Raw genomic sequence first — 27,278 nt, forward strand, 5'->3', positions numbered from 1 at the left:
ATGTTGCCTGTGGGGGCCGGCAACTCAGCAGGCTCTGCTGGGGCAGCAAGAGGTGCGTACCTGTTGCTTAGTTCTGGTCGGGTAGGGGCCTTCGTGCGGCGGGCCAAGAGATGCAATCTGCTGACTCCTTTGGATCTCATTCCGACACATTTACCTCCTCACACAGTGTACCGGAAACCTACGTAGAGTTTTTGATTCCATTCCAGGTGTTAGACATCTAGAGCATCTTTACATGTGCTCCAAGTGTTGTGGTGGGGAGGGGGGCACTTAAATTAGAGTGGCCACAAGAGCTGCTCTAATTAAAGTGCCTGCAGTGTCTTGTATATTCAGTGCCCTGCGCTTCAAAATGGTGGCAGCGATGTTTTAACTAAAGCCCGTTCAATGAACTTAGTTAAAGTGTCCCCATGGCCATGGGTAACTGGTGCCTCCTGAGTCGGGGGGGCGGGGGGGCACTTGCCCCCCACAGCAGCCAGTCAGCGACCAGAGTGGGGGGTCCTCCCATGGCCAGTTGCACTGTCAGGGGGGAGAGGATCCCCCATGGCAGATCACACCGACTGCAGCCAATCACGTTGACCCAGACATACAACATTAATATGTTGTACATGTGGACAGTATAAGTATGCTAATATTTTAATTTATGTTGTTCAACAGCATGCACTGCTGGAGCCAATCCCACTGCTTGTGTAACCTAGTAAATCTACATTGAGTTTGAATGAGTTATCCAGTGAATTTGGCCTGCCTGCAGAGCTTATTGTTACCAAAAATAAACTCCTGCAAATTCTAGCCTACTCCTTTCTCTTAGCACCGCAGCTGGTGAACACGGAGGACTAAATTATTTGACCTTTGCTTTTCTGTGCTAGAGAAGATAAAGAAATAGCTGCTAAAAACAAAATAAGAATTTCTGAAATATAGAACTCCAGGTAGTTCCTATTTCTATTGTTGTAGCCCATTTCTTATAAAATGTGACTATCAGTTTCATGGCCATTCATATTTTTCCAGGACAACAATGGCCACTCAGTCTCTATTGTCCCAGGTATTAAGGAACCTTTATTGTTTTATTCTTAAACAAGTCCATACATGACTCACAGGGTCCAGCCAAGTCACACTAATTATCTGGCCACATGCCTTAATTCCTTCTTACAATCTCGACATCCCTTCGTAGAATACTATGATTTCTGTGCCTATCACATCACCAGTCTGGCAATGCTTCATCAGCCACCCACACATTCCCTGCTTCATGCTTGGGGGTTTTATTGAATCTAATTGTTTTGGTCCTGGACTCACCATTTCATCTAGCTCTACAGTTTAGAAGCCCGTGACCTTGTCCATGTTGCGGCCCCACACCTTCATCCCACAGGACATGCTTGGTTCACCTCCTAATTCCCCATACTAATTAACAGGCTCTCCCTCCTTGAAGGTTCCCAGGAGCCTAGCCATGCAGAAGATAACGTGAGCAGGACTCTCCAAGGACCGCCGTTTGCCCACCCAATGCTGGATTCACCCACCGTCTAGTTGTCCGAGGTAAGTTTTTCTGTCTTCACCTTAGTTACCAGGCTGTCTCCTGGTCTTTACACTAATTAATCCAGTTGCTCTGCTATGCCTCCACACGGCCTGCACAAACTGCAGCTCTCCTGCGCATCCCCTCTCCAGGACATCTGACCCTACGGCCAACTTGGATTTTAACTTCTGGGATTTGTCCCAGAACAAGTGAGAAACTGGTACCACTCCCACGTGTTCCCCATCACCGGCCTTGCGAGAGGCAATCAGGAACACCAGGGGCCGTAACAATGTGTATAGACTTGTTCCTTTAACTTGTTTTTCCCATACAGGTAAGCTTTCTTTTCTCTCTGGTGGGTGTCATAAGAAACTCTCCTAATTGTAACAGACACCAAGAAGTGTGCTCTGTTACTGTTTTGCATGCTCAAAATGAATGGGCATTTTTTGTGTACTGTCATTTCTTCACATACAGGACAGAATCTATGTGCCAGGTAGTGTAAATTAGCAGTATACACATAAAGGAGACCCGATTCTGATTGGGCCTTTGAGTACTACTGTAATACAAATATATATAACAACAACAAGAAAAATGACAATCCCAATTTGTGCATAAAGCTTAGAAGAAGAATTTATACAAAAAATTATCATGTGACTATATACATGTTAATGCACTAAATATGCAATTATATGTTCTAAGATAAATGGTTAATGCTCCACTGAAAAATGCCTGCTTTGCACTGAGACAAATCAATGTTAAGGCTTTTTTTTTTCCATCCAAAAGCCCCACTTCCACATGTTGGAATTGATGGAACTCAATTTATTTGCTTTTTAACAAGGAAAAACTGAATCAGTACTGCTGGAATTTTAATTTCAGGGTGGAAGAAGTCCAGGTTCTTTGTGTACATAGATTGCCAAGACATCTCCAACAAGTAGGGACTCTTAATTTAAAAAATGACCTTATATTTTAGCTGCAAAAGAACTTAACCTAAAATTCCAGAGTTGAATACCCTAAATTGTGGTGCGTCTGCCTCCAGATGCTCACTTTCTATTGCTTATGCCTATTCCTACTTTAATATGAGTTTCTTCCAGAAAGTAATCAAGAATTTCTTACATTCTTGTAGCATATATAGCATTAGATCCCAGGTACTATTGCATGAGTATAGTTTCAGTTAGAAGATTCATGCACACACATTTAAAACACAAGCACAGAAAGCAGGTTGTTTTGTTCTTTTATGACAAAAGAGTATGGACACCCTCAAATAAAGAACATATGAACACATCGTCATTCAATAACACAGAAAAATACCTGTGTACAGTACAGTACAACTCTTTTCCACATTTTAAAGTGGATGAATAATTTTAAAATTTCTGCCTCCAATTCTCTTAAACAAAAGATCAGGAACAGCTGAAAGGAGTCAAACGTTGGAGGCAAAAGTGCTTCAAAAAGGGTTGTTTATAAAGTTGAAACAAAAAGCATTTTGTAAAATGACCAAATCTCCATTTTGAATTGGCTCACTCCACACAAAGAATGGAAATTGCTGTTTCTGCAAAGGGTCTGTACTCCTCCCATATCCTCCTAGACAACAATTATTTCACTAAGCTCAGAACGCCCTTCCTTCTATTTTCTTTTACATTCTGAATTAACTACTTCTATATATCAGCACCTGCTGCTTCCCCATCTCCCTGCTGCTTTGTTGGATTTTCTCTTCCTTGTCTGGATTTCTTATTCTCAGCTGAATGTTCTAAAATGCTCAGTTGAGCAGTCTGTTTGGGCAAAATGCCAGGAAATGAAATCACTTATTTACCACTAGATTTCCTGCTATTCTGTTTGGCTTCCCTAGGAAACTCTGCCTCATCCCAAATGACTTGAAGACTTTGTTCCCTGAAGATTGTTGTTCTGTTGTGCTTTTAAGGATAGCTAGTAAGTGTGAATTTTCTTTGCAATAAGAAATCAGTAAGTCCTCACACAAAGTTTGTTTAGCTCAAAAACAAATAAAGGGTTCAAACACTTTAAAAAAGATGTAAACAAGTGTCAATCTCACCTTTCTTCAAGTAGTTTTGCCAATCTCTCCTCATATGTGGACATACAGAGTCATGCACAAAAATTTTCAAGGTTTTTAATACAAGACTAATGAGAATTCCCAATAATATTCATGTGGACAGGTAAAGGAAATAATATAGAGTGCTGAAGAAAGGTTGAACCCTTATAATCATGGGGTATTGACCAGGCTGTATATTTGGGATGGCAAATTCCTACCATTCTCCAATGGAACTTCTACTGATACAACTAAAAAATCTGCACAATGATCAAGAGTTGAGTATAATTTAAGTAGTAACTAAACACCAAAGTGTTATTATTTCACATTATTTTCAATACTTTTCAGCATCTTTAAGTTTAGAACGACTGTGTAACAGGGTGGCATCCTCGTCGGGTTGGGTCTCTTCCGGCCGCCCTGCTCCTGGGGTAACTGCCCAATTCACTCTTCTGTCACGCCTTGAAGGAAAAATATGAGAGTTGTTACTAAGGCTGGAGACTACCCATTACTCACCCTACTGGCAAGGATCTTAATACCCTCTCCAATCTCCCCTACATGGGTCCTGTGCCTTGCAGATGTTACTCTGTGTGTGCTACCTCTCCGGCAAACCAGGTACACAGTTGTAGCTCTACTCTACAGCCCCAGAGGGCCACGCACACACCACCCCTCTCTCACCGGGGTCCCATTCACTTTGCTGGCTCTCACCCAGCCTCTTTCGCATTGCCTTCTTTCTCAGGGCCACACTCGTACTGCCCAGCCTCTCCAGCTTCAGGCTCAGCTCTCTACCCTCAGTCAGCCCCAGCACAGTCTGTTGGGTGTCTCCCACTACCCTCACCTGAGCGCTGACCGAGCGATTCTACAACTGCTGGCCTATACTTCGCTCCTGGCCCCCAACTCGGCCACTATGTCCCCATTGGGCCTCCTCACTTGCCCACACTCACAGGGCCTCTACTCACTCACCTGCTCTAGTCATCGCCCCCCTCTCTCTCTCTGGATCTCTCTACTTGCCACCCCCCGGATTCCCGCTGCCGCCTGCGCGTGGCCCCAGTTCCCTCCTCTAGCCTGAGCTCTGCCTCAGGGCTCCTTAATGAGTTTGGGCTCCCCTGCTTGTCAGAAAACCACCAAAGCTGTGAGGCCGGTGTTATAAGGCACCCTGACCCACCCACTGTTCACTAGCCTAGCATGATAACTGGCCTGGCATTTCCTGGGGGCTCCCAGGCCCCTAGGAGCCCCACCAGACCCCCCTTCCCTGGCAGGGTGCAGTTTTACATCTTACCCAGAACAAGGAATCACCTCCACCCCATAGCCCCTGCCCTTACCTCCTGATATTCCCAGAGAGCAGCCTCTCAGCTTGATGTTATCTCCTTCTTCCTGCAGCAAACTTCAGCCCAGCTTCTATCCTTGGGTCTCAAAATGTCTGCCCTCCTCAGGCACCTTGCTGCTGCCTGTTAGGTGCCCTACCACAGACTGCCATCACTATTATTTTTGGCACCTGGGCAGTAGAGGAATACCTAGCAAGAGAGGAGGACACTAGAATAGAGGTGGGTGGAGGGGTTCCAGGCTCAAGCGACTATGGATCTGTAAAGATGGAGTGGTAGGAAGTGGCCAGGACCCAGCCACCAGGGGGTGCAGGTGTGAGGTGGGGAGGAGGCTCCAGGAGGTATGGCTTGCACTGGCAGAGGAGCAAGTGGCCATGACCTAGCAGGTGGGGCTGTAGGCAGACAGGCTTGAGGGTGGCACTGAAAGCCATGTTGAGCAACTATATAAAATGCCAAATTAATTCCCAGGCTCCCTCTTCCACCCTCTTCCTCCCTCTCCCCTAGCTCCAGAGCCTCAAACTCCCTTATCTCCATTCCCTGGCTACTGGGTTTTGGTCACTTCCTCCTGCTTTCATTCTCTGCACTGCTGCAGAAACTACCAAAGTCTTAAGCCCCTGTGCCTTTGTTCCAGTGCCTCTGCTTAGTCAGCACCTGGGCTCATGATCTCTCTTGCCCAACACTAATTATACAACTGATTGATGATCCCTACTTCTGTCTTTTGCTTCTACTCCTTCTCCATCCTTTCTTTGTGCATCTCCTCCTTTTCCCCCTCTGTATTTTCTTCTATGCAGCAACTACTAATTCTTACCCAACTTTGTGCTGCATTCTTGCCCTTCTACTTGCTTTCCATCACTAAAATGATGAGATATCAGATAGCTGTTGCCATCATCTGGCATTAGAATTAATAGTCAAACCAGATAAATGAAAGTAGCATAGTTTACACTTCTGTATCATTGTTTCAAGCTGCCTATAAGGTTATGAGGATAATACAAAATAGTTGTATACTCAAGAATAAAATTGTGTGTGTGTGTGTGTGTGTGACACAGACTGTATAAAATAGACCATAGGTTGAAACATATCAGGTTTCAAGAATTCACAGCTAGTGGTGGAATGAATAAACCAATGATGTAATAAACAAAACTTTCATGACTATTGGCTTTTTAGACCTCTACTCAATGAAAATGAGTTACTGTAGAAAAATCCCTGAGGAACTAGATTATTGTCAATGGGTTTTTTAATGTACTTTAATGCATAGTGGCTAGGGCCCTACTTTCTGGCAAGGACTGAATGATTGGAGTCTGTGTAACTAACATTTTATTTAAAGGTAAATGGTATTTTTTGAAATATAATAGGGTACAAATAATTTTTGTACATAACAGCTAGAGGGAGTGTGACACATAGAGTAAGAAAGGCAGAGTTGAAACAGAGTGGGGTTGAGTTCCAGAACGTTCATACTTTTTTGTTAAAGATAAATCCCATGATGTTTTTTCAGTCACTGCAGTTCATTCACCTCACCTTTCTCAAATATGAATTCAATTTATAGCAGTGATAGAAATCTATGCAACAATTACTATGAAGCATTATGCCTTGTTGCAGCAAAAAGTTCAATAACTGATAGTGGCAATGGAAATAGTTATTAGTAGACAGGAACTTGTATGACCTGTACTGGGTTATCTCTTCATAACGGTGTAAATCAGGCTGGGAATTACTGTAGTCTTTTTGAAAGATGAATAATTAAATTCTTGTAATCATGCAAGTTGTTACAATAGTACAGAAATTCTCATTTTCATTTCTTGCCCTGTTTCCTGTAAAGTAATAAAAGGAGGAGAGATTCCACTTAGTATTTATATTTCATGCTGAAAGATTATTTTCATTGTAAGAATGAGTGAGATTAAGGGTGAAATCCTGGATTCAGTGAAATCAATAACACAATGCTCACTGATATCAGTTGGGTCTGGATTTCCCCCTTTTGAAGATGCATCTGCCTAACAGCCATTTATAGACTATATAATTAGTGAATGCTTTTTTTCCATGCTGATGCATGATTTCATATGTGAAATGTAGATGTGCTGTATTTTATCAAGGATGTTAATCCTGTGTAGCAATGATTGGAGCTGTGATACCCTATCACAAACGTTCATTCTTTTGCAGCTATTCCTTTTTAAGAATGGTGTCAATTTGTGATAGTTCTTACTTATTTGGAATGCCTGCTAATGTTAGGAAATTTAGGGGTAAATTAGTACTTAGTCAGTACTTAGTCTGAAAGAAGTTCTATGGTCTGCATCCTGCCTGGGACACAAGGTGAGTGTGATTCCCCTGCTTTATAGCAAGTCCAAAGAGAAGCAATAGCTGCTCCAAGAGTGTAGCAAAATATGTAACTTGCTGTGTCCTGAAGGCATTTCTTCATTTCCCATTTGGGGTGGGAAGTCTCACTGGGTATTTTAGCTAGCACACATTTCTGCCATTCAGTGAAGTGCTAGATAATTATTTGTCTGTCTTGTGCAGGCTGATTCCTGCCTCCTCCAGTTCTACGTGCAGCTTCAAAACAGAAAATAAGTCAAATTAGTGTATTTCTCTTCAAGTTATTTGTAACAAAAATATATGCCCTCAAGCCCTTATCAGTTGTGAAGCATACAGACATATAGCTGATACATCTTGCCTAATCACAGGAAAATAATTCTGTCACCTGTAAAAATGCATTATTGAATCCATGCTAAGAAAATAGATTTATTAATGCATCATTTGATATTCTATGATTCTATAGTCAGTAATCAGCAGTTGTATAATGAAGCTAAATTCTAGAGCCCCCCCCACCCCCTTAAAGAGAATTTCCTAACCACAAAGCTATAGACTATTCTGCAGTACTTGTCTCTCAGTCTCCTTTGTTGAAGCTATTTTGCTTTATCTAAATACATAAAGACTGATTGGAGCAGGGATTGGATTTCTGAGGTGAATACCTTAACCACTGGGGTATGGAGTCATTCTTGCTCTCTCTTCAGCTTAGTGAATATTAATTTTTTCCATGCAAAAATTCGATTCAGCGGATTTTGAGAGTCACACCCCAAAACACTCCATAGCCTAATGGGGTGTTTTTACATATGCTCCAGGGGTTGGTGGGGGGGGAGCACTCTAAAGTGCCCACAGTGTCTCATGTATTGATGTCAGAGCCACCTCCCTGCAGGGGTACAGGCACCCATGGTTATTTCATTCTCCTATGGAGTGGGAGATATGGATTCAAGTCCTTTGAGACAAAGGAAGAATTTTAATCCTGACCTTTCACTTCTCAGGTGGCCAGCAGCACCACAACTCCTCATCAAGGTGTTTTATGAGAAAGGGCTAGCTTAAGAACGTAACTCCAATAGAGGATTCATGTCTGAGAATACCAAGTATATGGAAACAGTTTTCTGTAACCTGGAATTGGGTATCTAATTTCCTGGGGGGTGACAGAGAGGAAGAGGAAAGGAGGAGAAACATTTCCTATTGAGTGTTTTAGACCACTCTGTGTTCATCAGGCTGGCTTTTGTGGATCCCATTTTTAGAATCCTAGTTCAGGTCTGTGATGTGAACAGGGTGCCTTAGACTAGAGGAGGGTGCTGCAATGTTGAATGATGCTACATCTATAGGACCAGGTCAAATAAAAGTCTTAAGCACCTACAAATTAGGTGCTGCAACACCTACATTTTATGTGCCTGGCCCCAGGATGGGATCCAAAATGGAGCGAAATGGCTAGGCTCCCTACACAATACCTGGGAATTATCAGATACCTCAGACAGTCCACTTCCTTTGTTTGGCATTAGAAGTTCAAAATACATCATACACAAGAAACCAAAACTATGTATGCTAGTTTTAAATTCCAATGAAAGAATGGAGAAGAATAGATGTCTAAGATGCTGGTAAATGTGAGTAATGAATCAGTGGAGGATCCCACAGTGATGAGAGATGTATAAGAATGTGAAAAGAAAATAATGGAATAGAGTCTGGATATTACTCAAAATGGTAAAGAGAAAAATAAGAAAGATATGATAAACTGAAGCCTCGCCTATAGCTGAAAAACTGCACTGGTTTAACTAAAAAGATTTAAAGTGTAGACCGTTAATAACTTAAACCAATTTTAATCCTTTAACCAATTTCACTCGTGCTATAAATAATTTTTCTCCAGCGTTAAATGGTCTTACCTGATTAGAGTAATGGGGTTGCACCAGTTTAACTAGATGGAACGAAAGCAAATTTAGTTCAACCAAAATAAATGTAACTACACTAGAGCAGCAACTTTTCTCTTATTAATGAAGCCTGAGATACACTGGCGATACTCTGTGGGAGGAACATGTATGATATAGGTCTTACCTGCAGATGTGATTAGCCCTGGCAGCTCTAGCTGAAGTTTGAGAGCTGAGTGATTGTCCAACTGAAAATGTGGCTCTGTCTGCCTGCCTCATGCCTGATTCATGCTGCCATCCAGTTTGCTCACGGGGGTGTAGGATTTTCTTTTCCTTCAGTCTTTCAAACACATCAGCTTGTTTTAAACGCTACCATTTCCTTACTGCAGTGGGAGCTATTTGCATTTCAGCAAATAAAGGAGGTTAAGGTCAAACCTCATTCTTGACACATTTCCTCTGGCAAGTCTGTGGGAGGGCTGTGGCCTTAGATTGTTGTGAAAAGGACTCAGCTGGGGCTGTGCTTGTTTACTCCTGCAAGCTTTGTGAGTGCTAGCATTTGTTAACAAAAAGTCTTCTTTAGTGGACAGCTGGAAGAGGAGATGAGTGGAGTGATTCCCTTGTGCCTCTTACTGCAAGCCATCTACATGCTGTGCAATGGGGCTGGGCAGTCCCTCAGCAGCCACACTTGGTGCAGCAAGACCGGCACCTGCTACAGTATTCATGGGGCCACACTGGCTTTCCACCAAGCCTGGGATAAATGTGCTCAGCACCAGGGTACCCTGACCCAGGTCAGAAATACAGCAGAGTTGCGGGACATCCTGGCTCTTCTGAACACGGTCACAGCAGGCTCTGGTGCCTTGCTCTTTTGGGTTGGGCTGATTAGGAAACAGCAAGAGTGCACCCATCCAGAGCGACCACTGCGGGGCTTCTCCTGGCAGACCAGACCCCAGCAGGACCTCAAAGAAGAACCTTCAGAGCTGGACAAGTGGGTGAAAGAGCCGAGTAGCTCCTGCACCACCTCCCGGTGTGCAGCGCTGCAGGTCACTGCAGGACAACCCAGCCTGAAGTCCTGGGGTTGGAAGGAGCAGCGCTGCAATAAGACGACACAAGGCTTTATCTGTAAGTACCAGTACAATGGCACCTGCCCCATTCTGCACCCACAGGAACCCCTCAGTTTCATCTACCAGTTCCCTGATAACCTTCCCAGAGCCAGCAACGGGTCCAGCCCCCCGGGCACTGTTCTCAACATCACCTGCCCCAGTCCCCAGGGGGTTGTGCAGCTGGTCTGCCAGCTGGGGCAGGATGGCTATACATGGACAGCTGCTGAAAAGCCCATTTGCTTCTGTCCCTCTGGGTACCTAAACAGCAGCACCAGGAACTGTGTGGATCCCCATGACTGCTTCAGTGCCCAAGGCACCTTCCTTTGCATGTGTGCACAGGGCTTCCAGCTTGGCAAGGATGCAAAGTCCTGCACACAGGACCCCAGGGGCTTGACCACAGCAGTGCCTGACTTGACTTTTTCATCACTGCCAACCCTTGCTCAGGGCAGCTTGAATGTGCCCTCTACCAACTCCCCTGCCCACACAAGTGCAGCAGTGGAGATGTTCTCGTCCTCTTCCAACTACGTCTTCATCCTGGTCACCATTACTGTGGTGGTGCTGGTGATCCTGGTCATGACCACACTGGGGGTCTTTAAACTGTGCTTCAATAAAACACCTTTCTCCTCTGGCCAAGATGGCAGAGAGCCAGCAGCTGTAGCAGAGAGTGACCCTGAAGGTACCACCACACAGTCTAACTCTGAACACTCCCTGGAGGCAGCAGCCAAAGGCAACCAGCCAGGAGGAGACAGGGCAGAGACACCACAAGGGGAGCCCATACCTGAGGACAGAGCTCCCCAAAGGAATTAGGAACTTCCCTGAGCACTGTGGACAGACAGGGATAAATTTAAAATGAAACAGCAGTGACTTTCCTTCTTGTGAGTTGCAGCAGCTGAGCTGGCAGCTCCCAGTCCTTCAAATGGAGGCTTTGACAGCTTTCAGGAGTGATGGATTTGGCAGGGTTCCAAGGAGACATGGAAAATCTCATCAGATTTTTTTAAAAACATACTTCTATAAACTGTCATGCAACTTGGCAGGCCTGCACAGGGCACTTCAGCAACCCTGGAAGGAGATCCATGGGGTTTCTCTGGAGCAAGACTCTACTGAGGATTAATGAAGGCTTTGTGCAAAATTGTCAGACTTGGTGCCTGGATTCAGGCCCCTTTGTCAGTGGCCACTTTTCCAGGGATTCTGATTACCTGCAACTTTTGATTTCCCTGAAGGGTTTTAACACACTCTTTAAAAAGCAAATCACTAATGTAGATGCCTTTTGTAAATGCAATACAGATGTATAGGTGCCTGCAGACTTCAAAAAAGCAAACGGCGCTTTACTTTAAACTTGGTGCATTCCCTCAGCGAGCCCTGTGTATGACCAGAAGAGATAGTGTGTTACTTCAACCCGGCTCACCTGACATCTGTAAGGATTGGATGCACTAGTGTGGATTTTTTGCCACTTTTATCTAATAGCTGATTGAATCAACTTTAGCTAAAAGCACCAAAAAGCCCTGCTGAAGTGCCCGATCTGTACAAACGCTGCAGAGCCAGGTAATGCACTGCTTCTTCTAGTAATGCACTGCTTCTTCTGGTAAAGTACAGTTTGTTTGGGTTTTTTTAACATCTGCAAGCAGCCATAGAAGCCTGATTTTCAGAAGTGCTGATCACTTGCAGTTTCAGATAAGACTTCACTTAGGAGTTTGTGGGTTCATACAATCTCTGAAAACTGGCCTTTTGGTGCCTCCCTGTAAACAGCCAGGAAATGTTGGCCCATGTGCCTTATGTAATAAGAGTCAGTGCCGTAGCAAGGCACTGGGGGTGGGGGGCAAGGGGGACGACCACCCCAGGCACCAAAGCAAAGGGGCGCCAATAGGCACTGCCTAGGCTGGCTGGGGCGTGGGACAGAGCTGTGAGCCACTCATTTGGGGATGGTGTGGGGATGGGGGATGGGTGGTTCCTGCCGTTGTGTGCATTCCCCTGGCAACCCTGGGGGGGGGGGGGGGGGGATCTGTGTACAGGGTGAGGACAGGCTGCCACTGCGGGCTTTGCCCCAGGTGCCAAACTTTGTTGCTACAACACTGATAAGGGTAATCCCCTTTTGTAGAATATTTGAGTGGCATTTGCAGGATTTAATTTTGTTCTGAGCAGAACACTGGAGATATGAACCTTCGTCAGCTGGAGGAAACAATGACCCAAGCACTATTCAGACCTGCAGATTAAAAAAAATATTAAATTCACGGCTATGTTTAGCGCGTACACTGCTGTTGGGGTGGCAGGTTAATGATGTGTTGATTTCCTACTTCGGCTCATCAGGGAAAAGGATGTTTCAGAACCTAAATAACTGTCTAATTGTGTTTCTTCAGACAATGTTTGCATTTGTATTATATCTGATCAACAAAAAAATCTGTGGAAATGATTGCACAATTCCCCTTTTTAATTAAAGGTTTTCTTTTTTTAATTTAAACAATTTTTGATACAAAAATTGTTTTCTGAGTTCCAGAATTGAACTCCCAGATGTGGGCAAATTTTTCAAGATACATATAGAATTAGAAAGTGTACATGGGTCCAATTATGTCCCAGATCCTGCTCTCTTTAGCAGATCATCTTGGTGGAGTTGTCCCGGGAATGATAAAAGGAAAATTTCCTTCTGTGTGTCCTTCGTAAGTGAATGTAGTCTCTTCATTTGTGATTTCCCTTAGCAATTCCCAGCAGTCAGTTATCACTCTGATCACACAGCTTGCTTTCTTGGCAATTCAGAATGCTTATACTCACTTCCAATTATTGTGATGTTGATTCTCAATTGAAGTGTTAATGCTAGCTATTGATCTAAGGTCTATGAGTGCAGTAGGACACAGGTAAGCTGGAGTTCCTCCAAACCTGTAAGCTGTGCTGCACAAAAAATACTTTTGTTCGTGGAAATAAGTTTGAGCCTTGCAATGTATTTTTCTAAACCATCTCTTACATTCCTCTTTCTCTATAGATTGCCTTTTAACTTCCTCTTTTACTTTGAACCTCCCAATTCTGAGAACAGAATTAAAAAATAAATAAATATCCTGACTTTTTTTCTTGCAAAGGTGACCTAGAAAATGTACTCTAGTGTAAAGTGATGCTACTGCTAAAGTTTACCACAATTATATTTTTCAAAAGATCATGGAGTATTTAGAGTTTGTTCTCAGCCAATCTTTGGCACTCCAGAGGGGGGAACTCCTCTCCCCCTCCCCTCAGGAAAGGGGCATGACTGAACTCCTTTTGCTGCCTCCTGATTGGGGGATGAGCTCCACCAATCAAAACAGCAAGATTTCAAGCCTGGGCCTAAACCCAAGCTCCAAAAGGCAAGCCTGCTACAGGCCTTTGAACTTTTTAGCGGTCTTGCTCCCTCCTGAGTTAGAGTTTGTCTTTTTCATGTGTTTTTCCCTCCTTGTTTGTGTTTTTTTATCCATTTATGTTTTGGCATATCCCTCTCCCACCCCCTGCCCTGCAGAGGCAAACTTAGGGCTTCGGCAGCCTCCTCCAAGTCACTCCTGCTCCTTTTAAGATGTTCTGTTTTTACCTTATTTCCCTCCTCTGCCTATCTTTTTTACTGTTTATTTTCAAACTTTTGCCTGCTCCCTTACCCCCCCATCCAGACAGCCCTTCCCCCACTACAGGAATCAGAGACTTCTATTGTTAACGCTCTCCATGCCAGCCAGATCTAACACAGCCTCAGTCTGCAAAGGGATCTGTGTACCTCTCAAGCACCCAAGGCCTGTGACTCCTCACCTCTGTCTCTGTTAGGATGGGGGAATGCATCTGGGAAGCTACAAAAGCGTGAGATATCCCATCCAGGTCAACACAGTACAAGTGCTCTAAGCCTTGTAAACAAAGTGGTAGAGCATGGCATCACAATTTTTTTGGTGTTTTTGTCACCATGATGCCTTTGGATACCCTGGCCATAAGGATCCTGCTGTCTCCCCCCCTTTCCCCTTCCACCCTTTCTCAACAATGACAGGCTGACTGAGGATCTGCCACATTTTGGTAATATAATGAGCCCACTCATAGAATCGTGCTCAGCTCTAAGGCCCCTGAACTTGAGCATGTCCTGTCCTTCAGCAGACAGGTCATTATGATTCTGAAGGATGGGGCCAAGTCCTTGAGAGACACTTTGCAATATACACAAGGTGAGCACATGGTATATATATCCAAGGGAGAGACGGTATACTTTTGTTGTGGTAGTCCCATTTACCTGGATGGTCAATGTCTGCTGCAGAAGCAGACAACTTGATCCATGCACTGCTCTCCATCCACAAGGCCATCTCAATCCAAAATAAGAAACAGAATGGAGGAATTAAGCCTTCCCTGCCCCTGGTGCATCCCAATCTCTTCTGGGGCTATTGGCACTACAGAATCAGACTCTCCTCCTCCCCAACCCCACCCTCCTATTCAGCAGAAATCCTGATTCCTGCTACTGGGGCTGAAACCCAGGAGCAGAGAGCCAACCCCAGACCTTTCCTGGAAATTTCCACTGCCCCTCAGGTGGTTATTACTGGGGAGCTAACCTCCCACCCCCCGCTTCACTCCCTCACAATCAGGAAAGGCCCTATTTCCTACTCAGTGCAATCTCAGCCCTGTCTTGCCAACACAGCACAGACTCTGTGCAGAGGCAGAGCTTAGTCTGGCTTGTCTTACAGCCTAAGAGGCAGTGGAGGAAACTACCCTCCCTCCTCAGATCTCTGAGTCTGTTGAGCCCCAGCTCAAGTCTGGGATCGTGCCCGGTATGCAAAGGCCAATAAAGATACCAGGGGTGAAAGTATAAAGAAGATTTATTGCTAGCAATAAAAGGTGCAAGTGGAATAATTTCACGTAACAAGCACACACATTTGTAATTCTAAGCATCTTTTATACAGGAGTATTGGACCTTCATAAGCATTCTTGTTTGCTAATTGGTTATAAAGGAGTGACGCAAGGAGTTCTTTACTGAGCATGTCTCTATACCTGTGTTTTAGCTATGTATCTCATTTACATACATGTATGTTTCATTAGCATACTTTCTCCCCACCTAGGGGCGTAATTTTTAGTATTTTAATTAGCTCTTTGCCCTAGTCCTTTGATTCTGCTTTTGTTTTCAAGCCTCCTTTATCTAAGACTGTCTCCTCCTTATCATTGCAGATGGGCGTTAGTTACATAACAGAGACTTTTGCTTGGGCTTTGTATAGTGGTTTCTAGGTCAAACCTCACAAGTCCAGAAATAATGAGATGGAGTTTCTCATTTCACTGCTGCCCAAGCTTGCTCGACATATTGTGTTTATTGCTTCCTATCCCTTCACCCATGAATGGCAGTGAGAGCAGTGAACCCATTGCACTCTTGTCCCTCCCTGTGCCTAAGAACAGCAACAGGTATCCTGTCTAGGAAGTCACTGTGACAGTCAGGGCGTGTCCAGATGAGCGCACATGTGTGTTTCCCTAGGGACTGCTGCTTGTCCTAGGGGAACACCCATGCATGCATGCTTTAGTGCATGGCAAGTTGCCCGGGGTGGGGTAGGGGAGGCTGGGGCCAGGACCTGGGCTGGCCCTAGCAGCCTGTCCTAGGGACCTCCCAGGGCTCCAGTGGTGGCAATGTGGTGCATGGACCCTGGCTGTCAGCTGGAGTGTGGCTCTGGCCAGCCAGATTCCAGTTTTGGGTGGCACACATTGCTACTACGCCATGTGCCACCCCACTTTTTATAAGAAATGGAAGGGGTTTGACACTAGGATCTCCTGGTGTTGAAAAAATCCACTGTGCTGTAAATTAGCAGCGTGGCAAATGCCTGCATGTGCGGCATGTGAAGTTTGCAGTGTTGGAGACAGGTCTGGACATGCCCTCAAAGTGCATCATGTCCATATTCTTACTACTGCCCTGACATGACTTGGGGGCAGCATCTAGCAGCAGCAGAACCAAAGCAAGCCCTCCCAGCCTGATATACCTGGTACAAGCTGTCCATCATCAACAGGACCAGCAACCTCCAGTGATGGCTGTTGTATGGGTCCATGGCTACTGACACCTTTGTCCACCACTTAGAGCCAGCAGCATTAGGGGACTGCCCTTCTGTAAGGAGGAGATGGAGGAGACACTCCTCCTGCCTTCCTGAACTGCTTCCAGCTGTGGCTGCTCTTTGCCACCCTCAGCAGCCTGTTTGGCACACTGGATTTTGATTTCTGTGAGACAATGTACATTTTGTCTGCTGTGTACTGAGTGGATGGGAGCATGGTCTGGCTGGCTAATTTCCTACTGGCCCGGGCCAAGATGGTGACCCTGGAGAGCCACAGGAACGCTGTATGTTCTCCCTTAATGGTCCAGCATGACACAAAGTGGTCTATGTTTTGTAGAAGGGGGAAGTGCCCAAGTTTAAATTGCTTCAAAAATGAAATTAGGAGAAAAACATTGCATTTTCCTTGTTAAAGAATTCTTACAACCATTTCACTGAGAATCTCTAACAGCTATACTTTGAAGCAGGATTTGAAACTTGGCAAGTGAGTAACCTTGGTATCAGGTATAGGTAGATCTTCATGGGGATACCAGAAGGACCAATCTGTGAATGTTTTTTTTCAAATATATTTATAATTACTTTTATATTTAAGAAAGATAAGGGTTGGGGGAGGGTGGGAGAGAGCGAGAGAGAGAGAGAGAGAGAGAGAGAGAGAGAGACCAGGCTGATTCCGTGTTTACTGGGATGTATGCTTATCAGACAAATGAGTTATACACATTCAGTCTCTACCCAACTGCTGTTGTTCATCAGTGAAATAACTATTATAGACCTGTTTTTTGGTCCTGACACTTAAATCAGTGAACAGTAAGGAGTTTTTGTTTTAGCCTTCAATTGCATTCAATTGCTTTTCTAAAATGGTCCTTTTAAGTAAGAGGCAACTTCGCAAAAGCCAAGCAAGGAAGCATTCCTCTATGTTTTTTACTTAAAATCCTCCAGTCTTTCACATTTCAGACATTAGGGACATTTTTACACGTGCTCCGGGAGGCATGGGGTGGGGGGGTCACTTTAATTAGCGAGCTGCGCTAATTAAAAGCACTTGAGCGTCATGTGTATCCGTGTCCTCTGAACTAAAAAATAACAGTGGGGCACTTTGAATTAAAGCTAATCAAATGAGCTTCAGTTCAAAGCATCCTGCTGCCAAGGTTCTCTCTAAGCTGCATGCGTGCGCAGCCGTGCATAATAAAAAATCTTGTCGCGCGCAATAAAAAATCTTGCTGCGCAGTAACTTTTTAATGCCGCACACCCGCCCAGAGAAGAGCTGGGCTGCGGCTTTCTGTAAACTTTGGGCGTAGAGTACAGTGGATGCACCAGGCCAGCACAGGACATTTACTGGTGGTAAGTTACCGCTCGGCTGCACAGGGGCCACTCCGCTCTGCTCCTCACTCCTCCTCTCCACTCCTCACCATGCTGGCATCCCTACGGGGAGGGAAAGTGATGCAGGACAGGCAATGGCTCCACCCCAAGGTGAAGCAGGGGCAGGAATGGGAGCTGGGGCAGAGCTGGGCACCACACGGGCTCTGCCGGCTCCGGAGAACCGCATGGGCTCTGCTGGCTCCCCAGCCCCTTCCGGCAAGCTTCGCCCTGAGCTCCAATGCCATGTACCTCCCCGGCCCGGGGCGGGTGGAGGAATGGAGAAGCTGTCTTGTGAGAGGAGATTTGTGGGTCATAGCCCCAGGCTTCAGGGCTTCTGCTGATCACCTGAAGGAGCAAGAAAGAGCTTGCCCCTCTCAGCTTTATGCCCTGGACATTGACCACAGCCAGAGGTGGGAGATGGGTTGGGAGAGCGGGTGCTGGTGCCCCTAGAGGTATTGAGAGACCTGCCAGGTGCAAGGATGGTGGGGGTTTTGCCTGCCTCTAGCATGGGGCATGGTCAGCTGTCTAGGTCTGTTTGAACACATCTTGCCCTGCCACTGCCATGGCAAAGGTCTCAGTGCTCCTGCTGTGTGTCCTGCTCCCATCCTGTGGGCCACGGTGGGGTTTTGGGGCAGGGGCTGCCCTGGATCTACAGTGTGCGAAAGGGGCTGGAGTGGATGTTGTGGACCTCTTTGCACAGTTGTCTGCCTGCATGTGTAGGGGCCCCACCTGGGATTTCCCAGCAGGTCCCTTCTAGTCTTATGCTCCTGATTGCAGGCATTCCCCTGGCATGTGCTGAAAGGGAGAGGTGGGACAAGTTGGGGAATGGATCAAAGCAGCATGCTCACGGACCAAAGCAGTGTGCTCACAGACTGAAATGGCGCACTCACAGATCGCTACACCTTAGAGGGAACATTGCCTGCTGCCATTTTTCAGCATGGAGACGCTGATACATGTGGCACCAGTCTGCTAGAGCACATTTATTTCCATGTTGCAGCAGCAGGGCCAGCCCACAATTTTTGGGACACCCTGCAAGAAATATTTTTGGGGCCCCCTGCCCCAAAGAAACCAGCAGCAGAGTGGGGATCAGGGTGGCAAATGGCTGGATGTGAAGTCGGCGGCGGCAGCGGGCAGGGCCAAGCAGCTGGATGCAGGGGCACAGGTGGATTTATGTTTACTGGGGCCCTGGGCAAATACAAAATTGGAGGCCCCCTCCACACATGGGAGCTGGGCTTGCAGGGGTCGGGGGGCAGGGCACCTTCCCCTCCTGATGCTGGCGTGGGAGGCGGTTTGGACCATGCCAGGCTGGGGGTGGGGGGGCACATACTCGCCTCTTCTCCCTGCTCCCTGCCCTTACCCCTCTCCTCATCCCACTATAGCCAAACATACACACACACACACACACACACACACACAGGTGTAAACACAGACGAGCACACACTACTCTCACTCACTCTGCACATGGACACACAGACACAAACATACTCTCCCTGCCAGGAACTGAGATGTATGCATGCACACTCATGCACGCACATGCACTGACACAATACCTCTCATCCTGCCATGGTGTGCAGATCCCCCCTCCCGGCTCCAAACCCCATACATACACCCACAACCCCCGACACTTTCACAAATACCCCCCCCCCACACACACACACACAAAGTTCAAAAATATCCTCTCATGATTTACATACCAAAATCTCTTGATTTCTAACAGCTGGTCTTATGATTTTTGACAGGGTGGGGTTGGCAATACTGCTTTGATTTTATCAGTATGTTTTATTGTTTTTTAGGTAATAACTTAACTTAATGGAAACCAGGGCATTTTGTAACTGGTGCCTATACACATGCTCTGAAGTGTTCTGATTAGAACGCATTGTAGCAGACTTGATTAATCTGATTCATTCTAATCAGAATGCTCCAGTGTGCTGCACTGTCTTGTGTACTCAGCACCCCACATTTCAAAATGGTGGTTAGGGTGCTTTAACTGGAGGTCATCAAACAAGCTTTAATGCATCTCTGCTGCCATTTTGAAATGCAAAAACTGAATATGAGACACTGCAAGTTTTTTGGTTAGAATGGCTCCCATGAGTCTCTCTAATTAACCCCCTCCACACACACACACACACATACACATACCAGAGCACATGTATAAGCACCCTAAGTGAACAGCTATGCAAGGCACTATTGCACATAGAAATTTTTTGTCCATTGCATCTTTCAAAGCAAGACTAAATGAATATAACTCTGCTTATAGCTTCTAATAGTTTAATGGTAAATATTGAAAAAAAATTCTGATTTATTTACATTACCTGGCTACATGGCTGTATGGAACACTAGATAAATCATACATTTTGGGACAGTCAGGAATGGAGGAGAGACAAGGTTTTGAAGCAGAGGCTTACCCCTCAATAAGCCATCCCAGGGATGGCTTCAGGGGGGCCATCAGGAGAGGGAGACTAAAGAAGGCTTCTTCTTTGGGAGTCCCATGGCAGATCTTTCCTCAAAAGGGGATGATCCATGATAACATGCAACATATCCACCAATAGGATTAGGCCCCAGCGAAATGCAATGGGGTTTCTTTATTTTTTAGCTGAGCTACTGGAGGAGGAAAGTGGTAGCATTCAACTTTTGCTAGGAATAGATGCAAGCGTCTAATTTCAAGAGAGGTTTCTGAGCTCTGGCTCCTGAGTGGAGTCTAAAGTCATGTGCTTAGGTTCCGGAGATGGGTGTGAGATAAGACAGAATCTTAGCTAAGAGCTTCTTATTGGCTAGCTCTAGGCTGCATCTTGAAGAGTGAGACAGAAGTGACCTCCAGAGGTTGGACCTGGGAGTAGAAATTCATAACTTTACTGGACAGTAAAAAATCTGGACTTGATATAGACAGTGTTTTTATGGCTCATTACAGCCTATCATATACTACCAATAACCTCCCTGAACTTCACAGATAATAATTATCCCTTTCTTGAATGGTCTAGCTCTCCCACTAAAAAGATCACCGATTAGGCTGCACTAGTTTTGTCTTCTAAAAGCTGTTCACATCTTTTCACTCCTTCATAGCCCTTCTCCATCCCTTCAAGCAGACTGCTTGCAATTGCATGGAATCTTTTCTCTGATAGCTAACTAAGCCTGTGTAGGCATAGGCAACTTGGAGGGGGAGAATGGGGGGGAGCATGTGACCCCCCTGAGATTGGCTGCCACCACCGCCGGCTTCTGCGGGCGGTCACCACTCGCCACCTGCCCCCCTGCCACTGACACCGCTGCCAGCATCTGTGGGTGGTTGCCACTCGCTGACACCAACAGTGGCGTCTGTGGGCAGTTGCCACTCGCCACTCCCCCCTTGCCACCGATGCCACCACTGCTGTCTGCGGGTGGTCCCTGCTCACCAACGACACTGCTGCCTACAAATGGTGCCCCACAGTCTCGGCAGGCACCAGTTGTTCATGTGTGTAGACTTCTCTCTCAGACTTGAAGAAGGACACTTGATGCACTTGTCCAACAGCCCTCCCACCTACACAGTTGGTTGAGTAAAAGATATCACAACAAATCCTCACTTCTCAGACATTTCCTGGGCCATCCTGGGTACACCAATGCTCCAACCCTACATGAAAAAGAAAAGTTGTTTTAAATATCAGAAATGGAAGAAGCCTTTAAAGCAAATATGGCCCACATAGGTACTCTGGATATTGTATAAGCTGTATGTGGTTTTGCTTCACAATATACCTTTTTTCATATTCTCTCACTTTGTTTTTTACCCTGCCCCAGTGCGCCATTTTAGAATCCAACGGGTGCATCTATGTGTTCATTAATGTGCAGTTACTGCACATTGAATTTAGTACTTGTATAACCAAGTACTAAATAAATGAACAGTAACCAGTTACTGCACAGTCGCACCAACGAACACCTTTTTAGTGATGCTATCAAACACTAGCCTAATAATACTGTGCAGTAGTGGACTAGCACTGTTTATGCTGTGATGCGCTACTGCACAGTATTGGGCTACTGTGCAGTTAGCATCTTGTGTAAATGTGCCCTATGTGTCTAAATGTGTTTGAAATGCGTATTTTAGTACAAAATAAACTCATAAATCCACTTCTAGTGGATTTACTGAATGTTTAAAACCAGAGGGTATAGAGGGGAGGAAAATAGTTTGTACTTTTTTCAGTACACTGTGTAACCAAATTTTGAAAACAATAGGTAGCTGCCATACATGCATTTTTCCCCACATACAACTGCTAATATAATAAGCAAGATGCAATTTTCAGCATTGAAAAGTCAGTGCAGGTTTTATCACTTACTTTAGTGGGAGCTGAATCAAGTCGATAATGAGTTTGGATAATTCTAGGGAAGAGGGGTTTTATAAAGAGGAAAAAAATGGCAGTTGTTTGCATTAATAATAACTGTACTTTTGATTGCCTCATTCTACTTACAGTGAAACACTACCTTTTTTCTTTAGATTCTCATTCTGATTTTTCAGTAGGTAACTTGCACCTCTCTTTCTTTTATACATGTCTAAAGGCTAGAAAAACAAGAATTCTTGTCCATGACTTGCCGTGATAATACAAATAACAGCAGTGGTTCTCTGGGACCTTAACATCTGTGAAGGTGTTAAAAAAGGGAAAATCTACACAAGATGCTTCATGCACATTGAACTAATTCTACTGCACATTATCATGGCTGGCAAAAACCATACTAATGTGCTAATGCGCAGTAGCTTTAGTCGAATGCACATTAAGCATCCATCACACAAAAAGCATTCTTCTGCGTTAATGCGCAGTAGCGCCGATTCCAGTACATTACTAAGCTTAATGTGCTGTAATTATGGTACATTAATGACCATGTAGATGCGCCCACAGAGAACCACATACTTCTATAAAGATTAAGTTTGTTCAAACTTTTCATCTACAGCTGCATCCCATTGCCATCTCTTTAATCTAATCTCTAATCCTTTAATTCCTTCTAAGGTAGTTATAGACATCATCTGGGGGTTGTATATGTCAATTATGAATATATGGCAAATATTTGATGATTTATAATCATCTTATGATAAGGAATAAAATTTTAATCTCCTGAAATATGCTTTAGTAATGATTTATACTACAGAAAGCTTGATTAGTCTGTTATAGGATTAAAGTGAAAATTGAAGGTAGCCCAGGGCAAAATTCAGATATTTCAAAGGACTTAAAAAAAAAAGAAGTACTATAGTTTAATGAAGACTTAAAATTGAACAGAATTTAGTTCTCCCTTAGGAAATAAAATTCTGCTATCATTTAATCAAACTTCTTCATACTTTAAACCACCTTATATTTTTTTGATTATTGCATGGAATTCAGCCATTCTATCTATAATACCTAATTCCTTCTACAAATTACATTTTTCATTTTTTTTCTGGAGGCATCCATTCTTTCATGGTATAGATAATGCTGCACCATGGGTAAAATTCATCCCTGTGCAAGAGAACAGCACAAAATCTGCGCAGTTACTTAATGCCGGTAATGTACTCTTTTGAGGGTTTGATTAGCACATGTCCTTATGCTGACTCTATGCATGCAGGTGGATTTCATCCATGATACCCAGATTCCCAGGGAAACTAGGTTTGCTTTTTAAGTGTTTCTTTCTCTTCTTGGTATTATCATAAGAGTTCTGGAAAAATCATCAGCAAAACAAATTTATGAACAATTGTTTGCAAAATATAAGTTTTATAAATTTGCAAGGAAACTCAGGCAAGGGTCTGTCCACCTATGGATAACATACATTCTCACTACATAATTTTTCAAGTGTTTGAACTTATAAGGGCATGGTCTACAAACAAATAAACAGACCCATCTGCTAATCAAGGAGCAGCACATGGCCTATAATGCATTAGAACAGTACAATCTGTTTCTCAGAACATAATTACCAGGCTTAATATATTGGCTTGATAATTACATTTTATACTACCATTGGAAGCCTACACTTTGGTTTCTATTTAGATACTTCCCTCTCTATGCCGGCAATGAATTTGGTGTAAGTAGCATAATTGGCTTCTGCTTACAAGGAAAAAGCTTCACATGATTCAGTAGGAACCTTACTAGCTATGTAGTGTCCTTGATGCCTCTGAGGGCCCCTCTACACATGCAGGTAAAGTGCAATGGGATCTGATGTGTGATCTACACAATTGTGCCTCCTGTCATACCACATGCGTATGGCAGAAGGCATGATTGCAGGATCATACATCAAATCCTGTCATGCTTTACTGCTGGTGCAGGAGGCAAATCAGATCCTGTCATGCTTTACTGCTGGTGCAGGAGGAGCCTAATCACAAGAAGCAAGCTGCTGTGACTGGGAGGCCCACCTCAGTTGATGGGACTCCCAGCCACAGAGGTGCACCGTGCACTCCTGTGCTGGAAGTCCCATCAGCTCAGCTGACCCAGGCTCCCAGCCACTGGGGTAACCCAGCAGTCTCTGTGGCAGGGAGACCATAGCTGACAGTGTCCTGGGGATGGGGGTTTGGCGGGGATGGGATGGGATGGGGGATTATCAGATCAGCTACCATCTCCCAGCCACAGGGGTTCATGGGGCACCCCCACATCTGCGAGACTTGTCAGCTAAGGAGGCTCCTAGTTGCAAGGACATGTGTTCCCATGGCTGGGAGCCAGCATCAGCTGGTAGCTCCTGGACTCAAGCGTGCACATGGATCCTCCAGCTGTGAGTTCTGATCAGCTGATGGGACCCCCAGCCACAGGGGCCCCTGGCCATACTTTCAATTAATGGCATGATAGTAAGCAGCTACAGAGTTATTACACATATTTTGTGGATAACTTTGTGGTTTATTCCCTTTTTATCACTCCAGTAATTGAATGACTGCGTGGCAACGTGACTACTTAAGGCATGATTAATCATGCCTTAAGAGTAACATATAGATAGGGCCATCACTGTTCTGTCCCTCAGTCCTCTTCAGCCAGTAAGGTGGATGAAGGTGCCTCAGCTGGAGCTGTGTTGACCTCCCACAACAAGAAATAATCAGGACATTTTTCCTTCTCATTAGGCCGCAGCTGGAGTACTGTGTCCAGTTTTGGGCTCCACAATTCAAAAAGGATGTGGAGAAGCTTGAGAGAGTCCAGAGAAGAGCCACGCGCATGATCAGAGGTCAGGGAAGCAGACCCTACGATGACAGGCTGAGAGCCCTGGGGCTCTTTAGCCTGAAAAAGCGCAGGCTCAGGGGTGATCTGATGGCCACCTACAAGTTTATCAGGGGTGACCACCAGCATCTGGGGGAACCTTGTTCACCAGAGCGCCCCAAGGGATGACGAGGTCGAATGGTCACAAACTACTTCAAGATCGTTTCAGGCTGGACATAAGAAAGAATTTCTTTACTGTCCGAGCCCCCAAGGTCTGGAACAGCCTGCCACCGGAGATGGTTCAAGCGCCTTCATTGAACACCTTCAAGATGAAACTGGATGCTTATCTTGCTGGGATCCTATGACCCCAGCTGACTTCCTGCCCTTTGGGCGAGGGGCTGGACTCGATGATCTTCCGAGGTCCCTTCCAGCCCTGATGTCTATGAAATGTCTATGAAAAAAAAATGTTTGTTTCCAAGCTTGTTATAGCCTCACATTTTAAAGGATTTTAAGGCAGAAGGCAATGTAAGTGTCACTGTTAGTATAAATTGTCTCATAGTGTCATTCATTCTGTATCTCAGTGACTTTAGATTAATATAGATACCTGGCACAAATCATCTTTCTCTTGCTCAGCACAGCATATAGAGGTACCTAACATGGATTGCCCTGCATATCAGACAAAGATAGCTAAAAGCAAAGCTTTCATTGCTTTCAAAGAAACTGAACATGCTAATGGTGTTAACTTATCTTATGGTTCTATGAATCCAGTTTCGAACTTTCAAAAGAACCCCCTGCTGCCACATTCAATCAAGTCAAGTTTGCTGCAGCAAAACACCTTACCTTAGATTTAAACGCCCTTTCCTCTTTTTGTGTAAAAAGATAAAAGTGGCCATATGTGGCTAGATTTAAAAAGACAATTATAACACTCCCTCTCATATTCCAAGATACATTTAAAAAAAGTTGGAATAGTTTATTTGAATTAAATGCTGCCTAATCAGGAACCTAGATAAAATACTCATATGCTCTAGCTAACAGGATATCCAGGACATACATTTCTGACAAATGCAAGTAAAATTACCTCCAAGTCTCAGGGAGTGTACTCTTTTAATTAATTTAATGAATGAAGGCTATTTTAATTGAGTGTACTCAAAACTGAAATCCTCTTCTAATCCAGTAAAGTACAGGTAGCTCTATCATATCTCTCAATGCTGAACAAAATTTGTGATTTCAGGTCTGTGAGATGGGAGGGAAATGTAAGAACTCACTGTTGATTTTTAAAATAATGTACATTTATTTTATCTTTTCTAATTATTGCAATAAAGAGTTTCAAGTAGATATGGGGGCCAAGGAGAAGTGCAGGCTTCCTATTTTTAAATAGATAGATAGATAGATATTATTATTGTTTCCATTCCTATTTTTTATTTATGTATGTATTGTTTTCTTTGTTAATACCAAAAACATGTGATTTTTTCTGTTTGAATAAGGGAGAGAAAAATGCATTATAACACTGTATTATAACATTGTAATATGATATTATAGACATTATAAAAGTTAGTCAAAAAGTCAAAAGTAGGACTTTTAGCTCTCATAGCCCTTTTACCATTCATTGAAGAAAAGCATATTCTAACCATGTACATCAGGTAGGGATTTATGAACATCCTGGTTTTGGAGGAATACGGGTCTACAATAATGTGTTACATTGCAATAAGGGTGAAAGATGGACATTAATCATGAACATCTACAAGCCTGTTCAAGCTTTTCCGGACCCATCAGAGATGGTCTGCCACAAGGATCTGTACTGGTTCCATCATTCTCCAGTATTTGTATGAGTGATGGGCTGGACAGTATCGAGAGAGTTCATATATATTGATGACACTGCCCTATGTTTTCATAAATATTTACAGCAATTTTTTTTCTAACTGTACTCAGGATGTTTCACTAATCTCAAAGGTGCCTTCAGTTGAGATACACTGGTGTAACTGAAAGCTGAATACTACCTTCTCTATCTAAAGTGAAAGGAGTTTGGGTATCTGTCCAAATCTTATACAAAATGATTAGAAGGATGACGTTATTAAAGTCTGTTTTCAGATTAAAGCCATGCCTCTCAATCTATTATACGGATTTTTGTCCCTTTACAAGCATCCCTTGCCTCTTTAATTTCAAATTCCTCCTGTTTCAAGGTTCTGCAGTGCTCTGTCCCTACTTGTACATGATACTAGATCCCTGCTGCTCTTCTGTTCAGATTCAGCATTCAGCCAGTTCTGCTGCTTTCCATGTCCCCCCTTTTTTTGCATAGTCTTTCTGTGCCTTCTGTGCTTTGAATAAACCTGGAATATTTCCCTGATCTTATATAACTTATCTTTCATACTTCAAATACGCCTCTTACAAAATTCCAATTCTCCCTCATGATGATCTTCTAATCCATTGCTCCTAACCAATTAAATATATTGAAACTATTACAATAGAAGATGAAGAAAAAAATAGCTAAGGATCAACATAATATATACTGTCCACCCAGATACCTCCATTCCAGTATTCCTCCCCCCATCTCCTGGCCTCTTCTAGCTGCTTCCTTCATCCTGTCTTGCTATCAGTTTAGATGGTTAGATTTTGGGGCATCTAACATGGACAGGATCCTTAGCTGGTGTAAATCATAGGCAACTGGTACAGGGTGCACAAGGGTGCACATGCTCCCCCTGATGACCGACACTAATGCTATCAGT

At 44.3% G+C, this 27,278-nt stretch overlaps 1 protein-coding gene and 1 long non-coding RNA gene across 2 annotated transcripts; one reads left to right on the plus strand and one right to left on the minus strand.

The window, feature by feature from the left end:
* Nucleotides 1-2,108: 2,108 nt before the first annotated feature.
* LOC102379875 lies at nucleotides 2,109-9,392 on the minus strand. The gene is made up of 3 exons (XR_003093537.1): nucleotides 9,197-9,392; nucleotides 4,853-7,390; nucleotides 2,109-3,991 (listed from the first exon to the last, which is right to left on the minus strand). It is a non-coding gene; the product is annotated as an uncharacterized LOC102379875 (long non-coding RNA).
* Nucleotides 9,393-9,512: 120 nt separating this feature from the next.
* Nucleotides 9,513-12,075, plus strand: CLEC14A (C-type lectin domain containing 14A). The gene has a single exon (XM_006015399.3). It carries the CDS (start codon nucleotides 9,609-9,611, stop codon nucleotides 10,914-10,916), a length of 1,308 nt encoding a protein of 435 aa, XP_006015461.3. The 5' UTR covers nucleotides 9,513-9,608; the 3' UTR covers nucleotides 10,917-12,075.
* Nucleotides 12,076-27,278: the final 15,203 nt, after the last annotated feature.

Source organism: Alligator sinensis, unplaced genomic scaffold (assembly GCF_000455745.1).
Source record: "Alligator sinensis unplaced genomic scaffold, ASM45574v1 scaffold280_1, whole genome shotgun sequence".
Taxonomy (NCBI): Eukaryota; Metazoa; Chordata; order Crocodylia; family Alligatoridae; genus Alligator; species Alligator sinensis.

Excerpts from the sequence above, each read along its gene's own strand:
- CLEC14A (XM_006015399.3), top strand. The coding sequence starts at position 9,609 with ATGAGTGGAGTGATTCCCTTGTGCCTCTTACTGCAAGCCATCTACATG.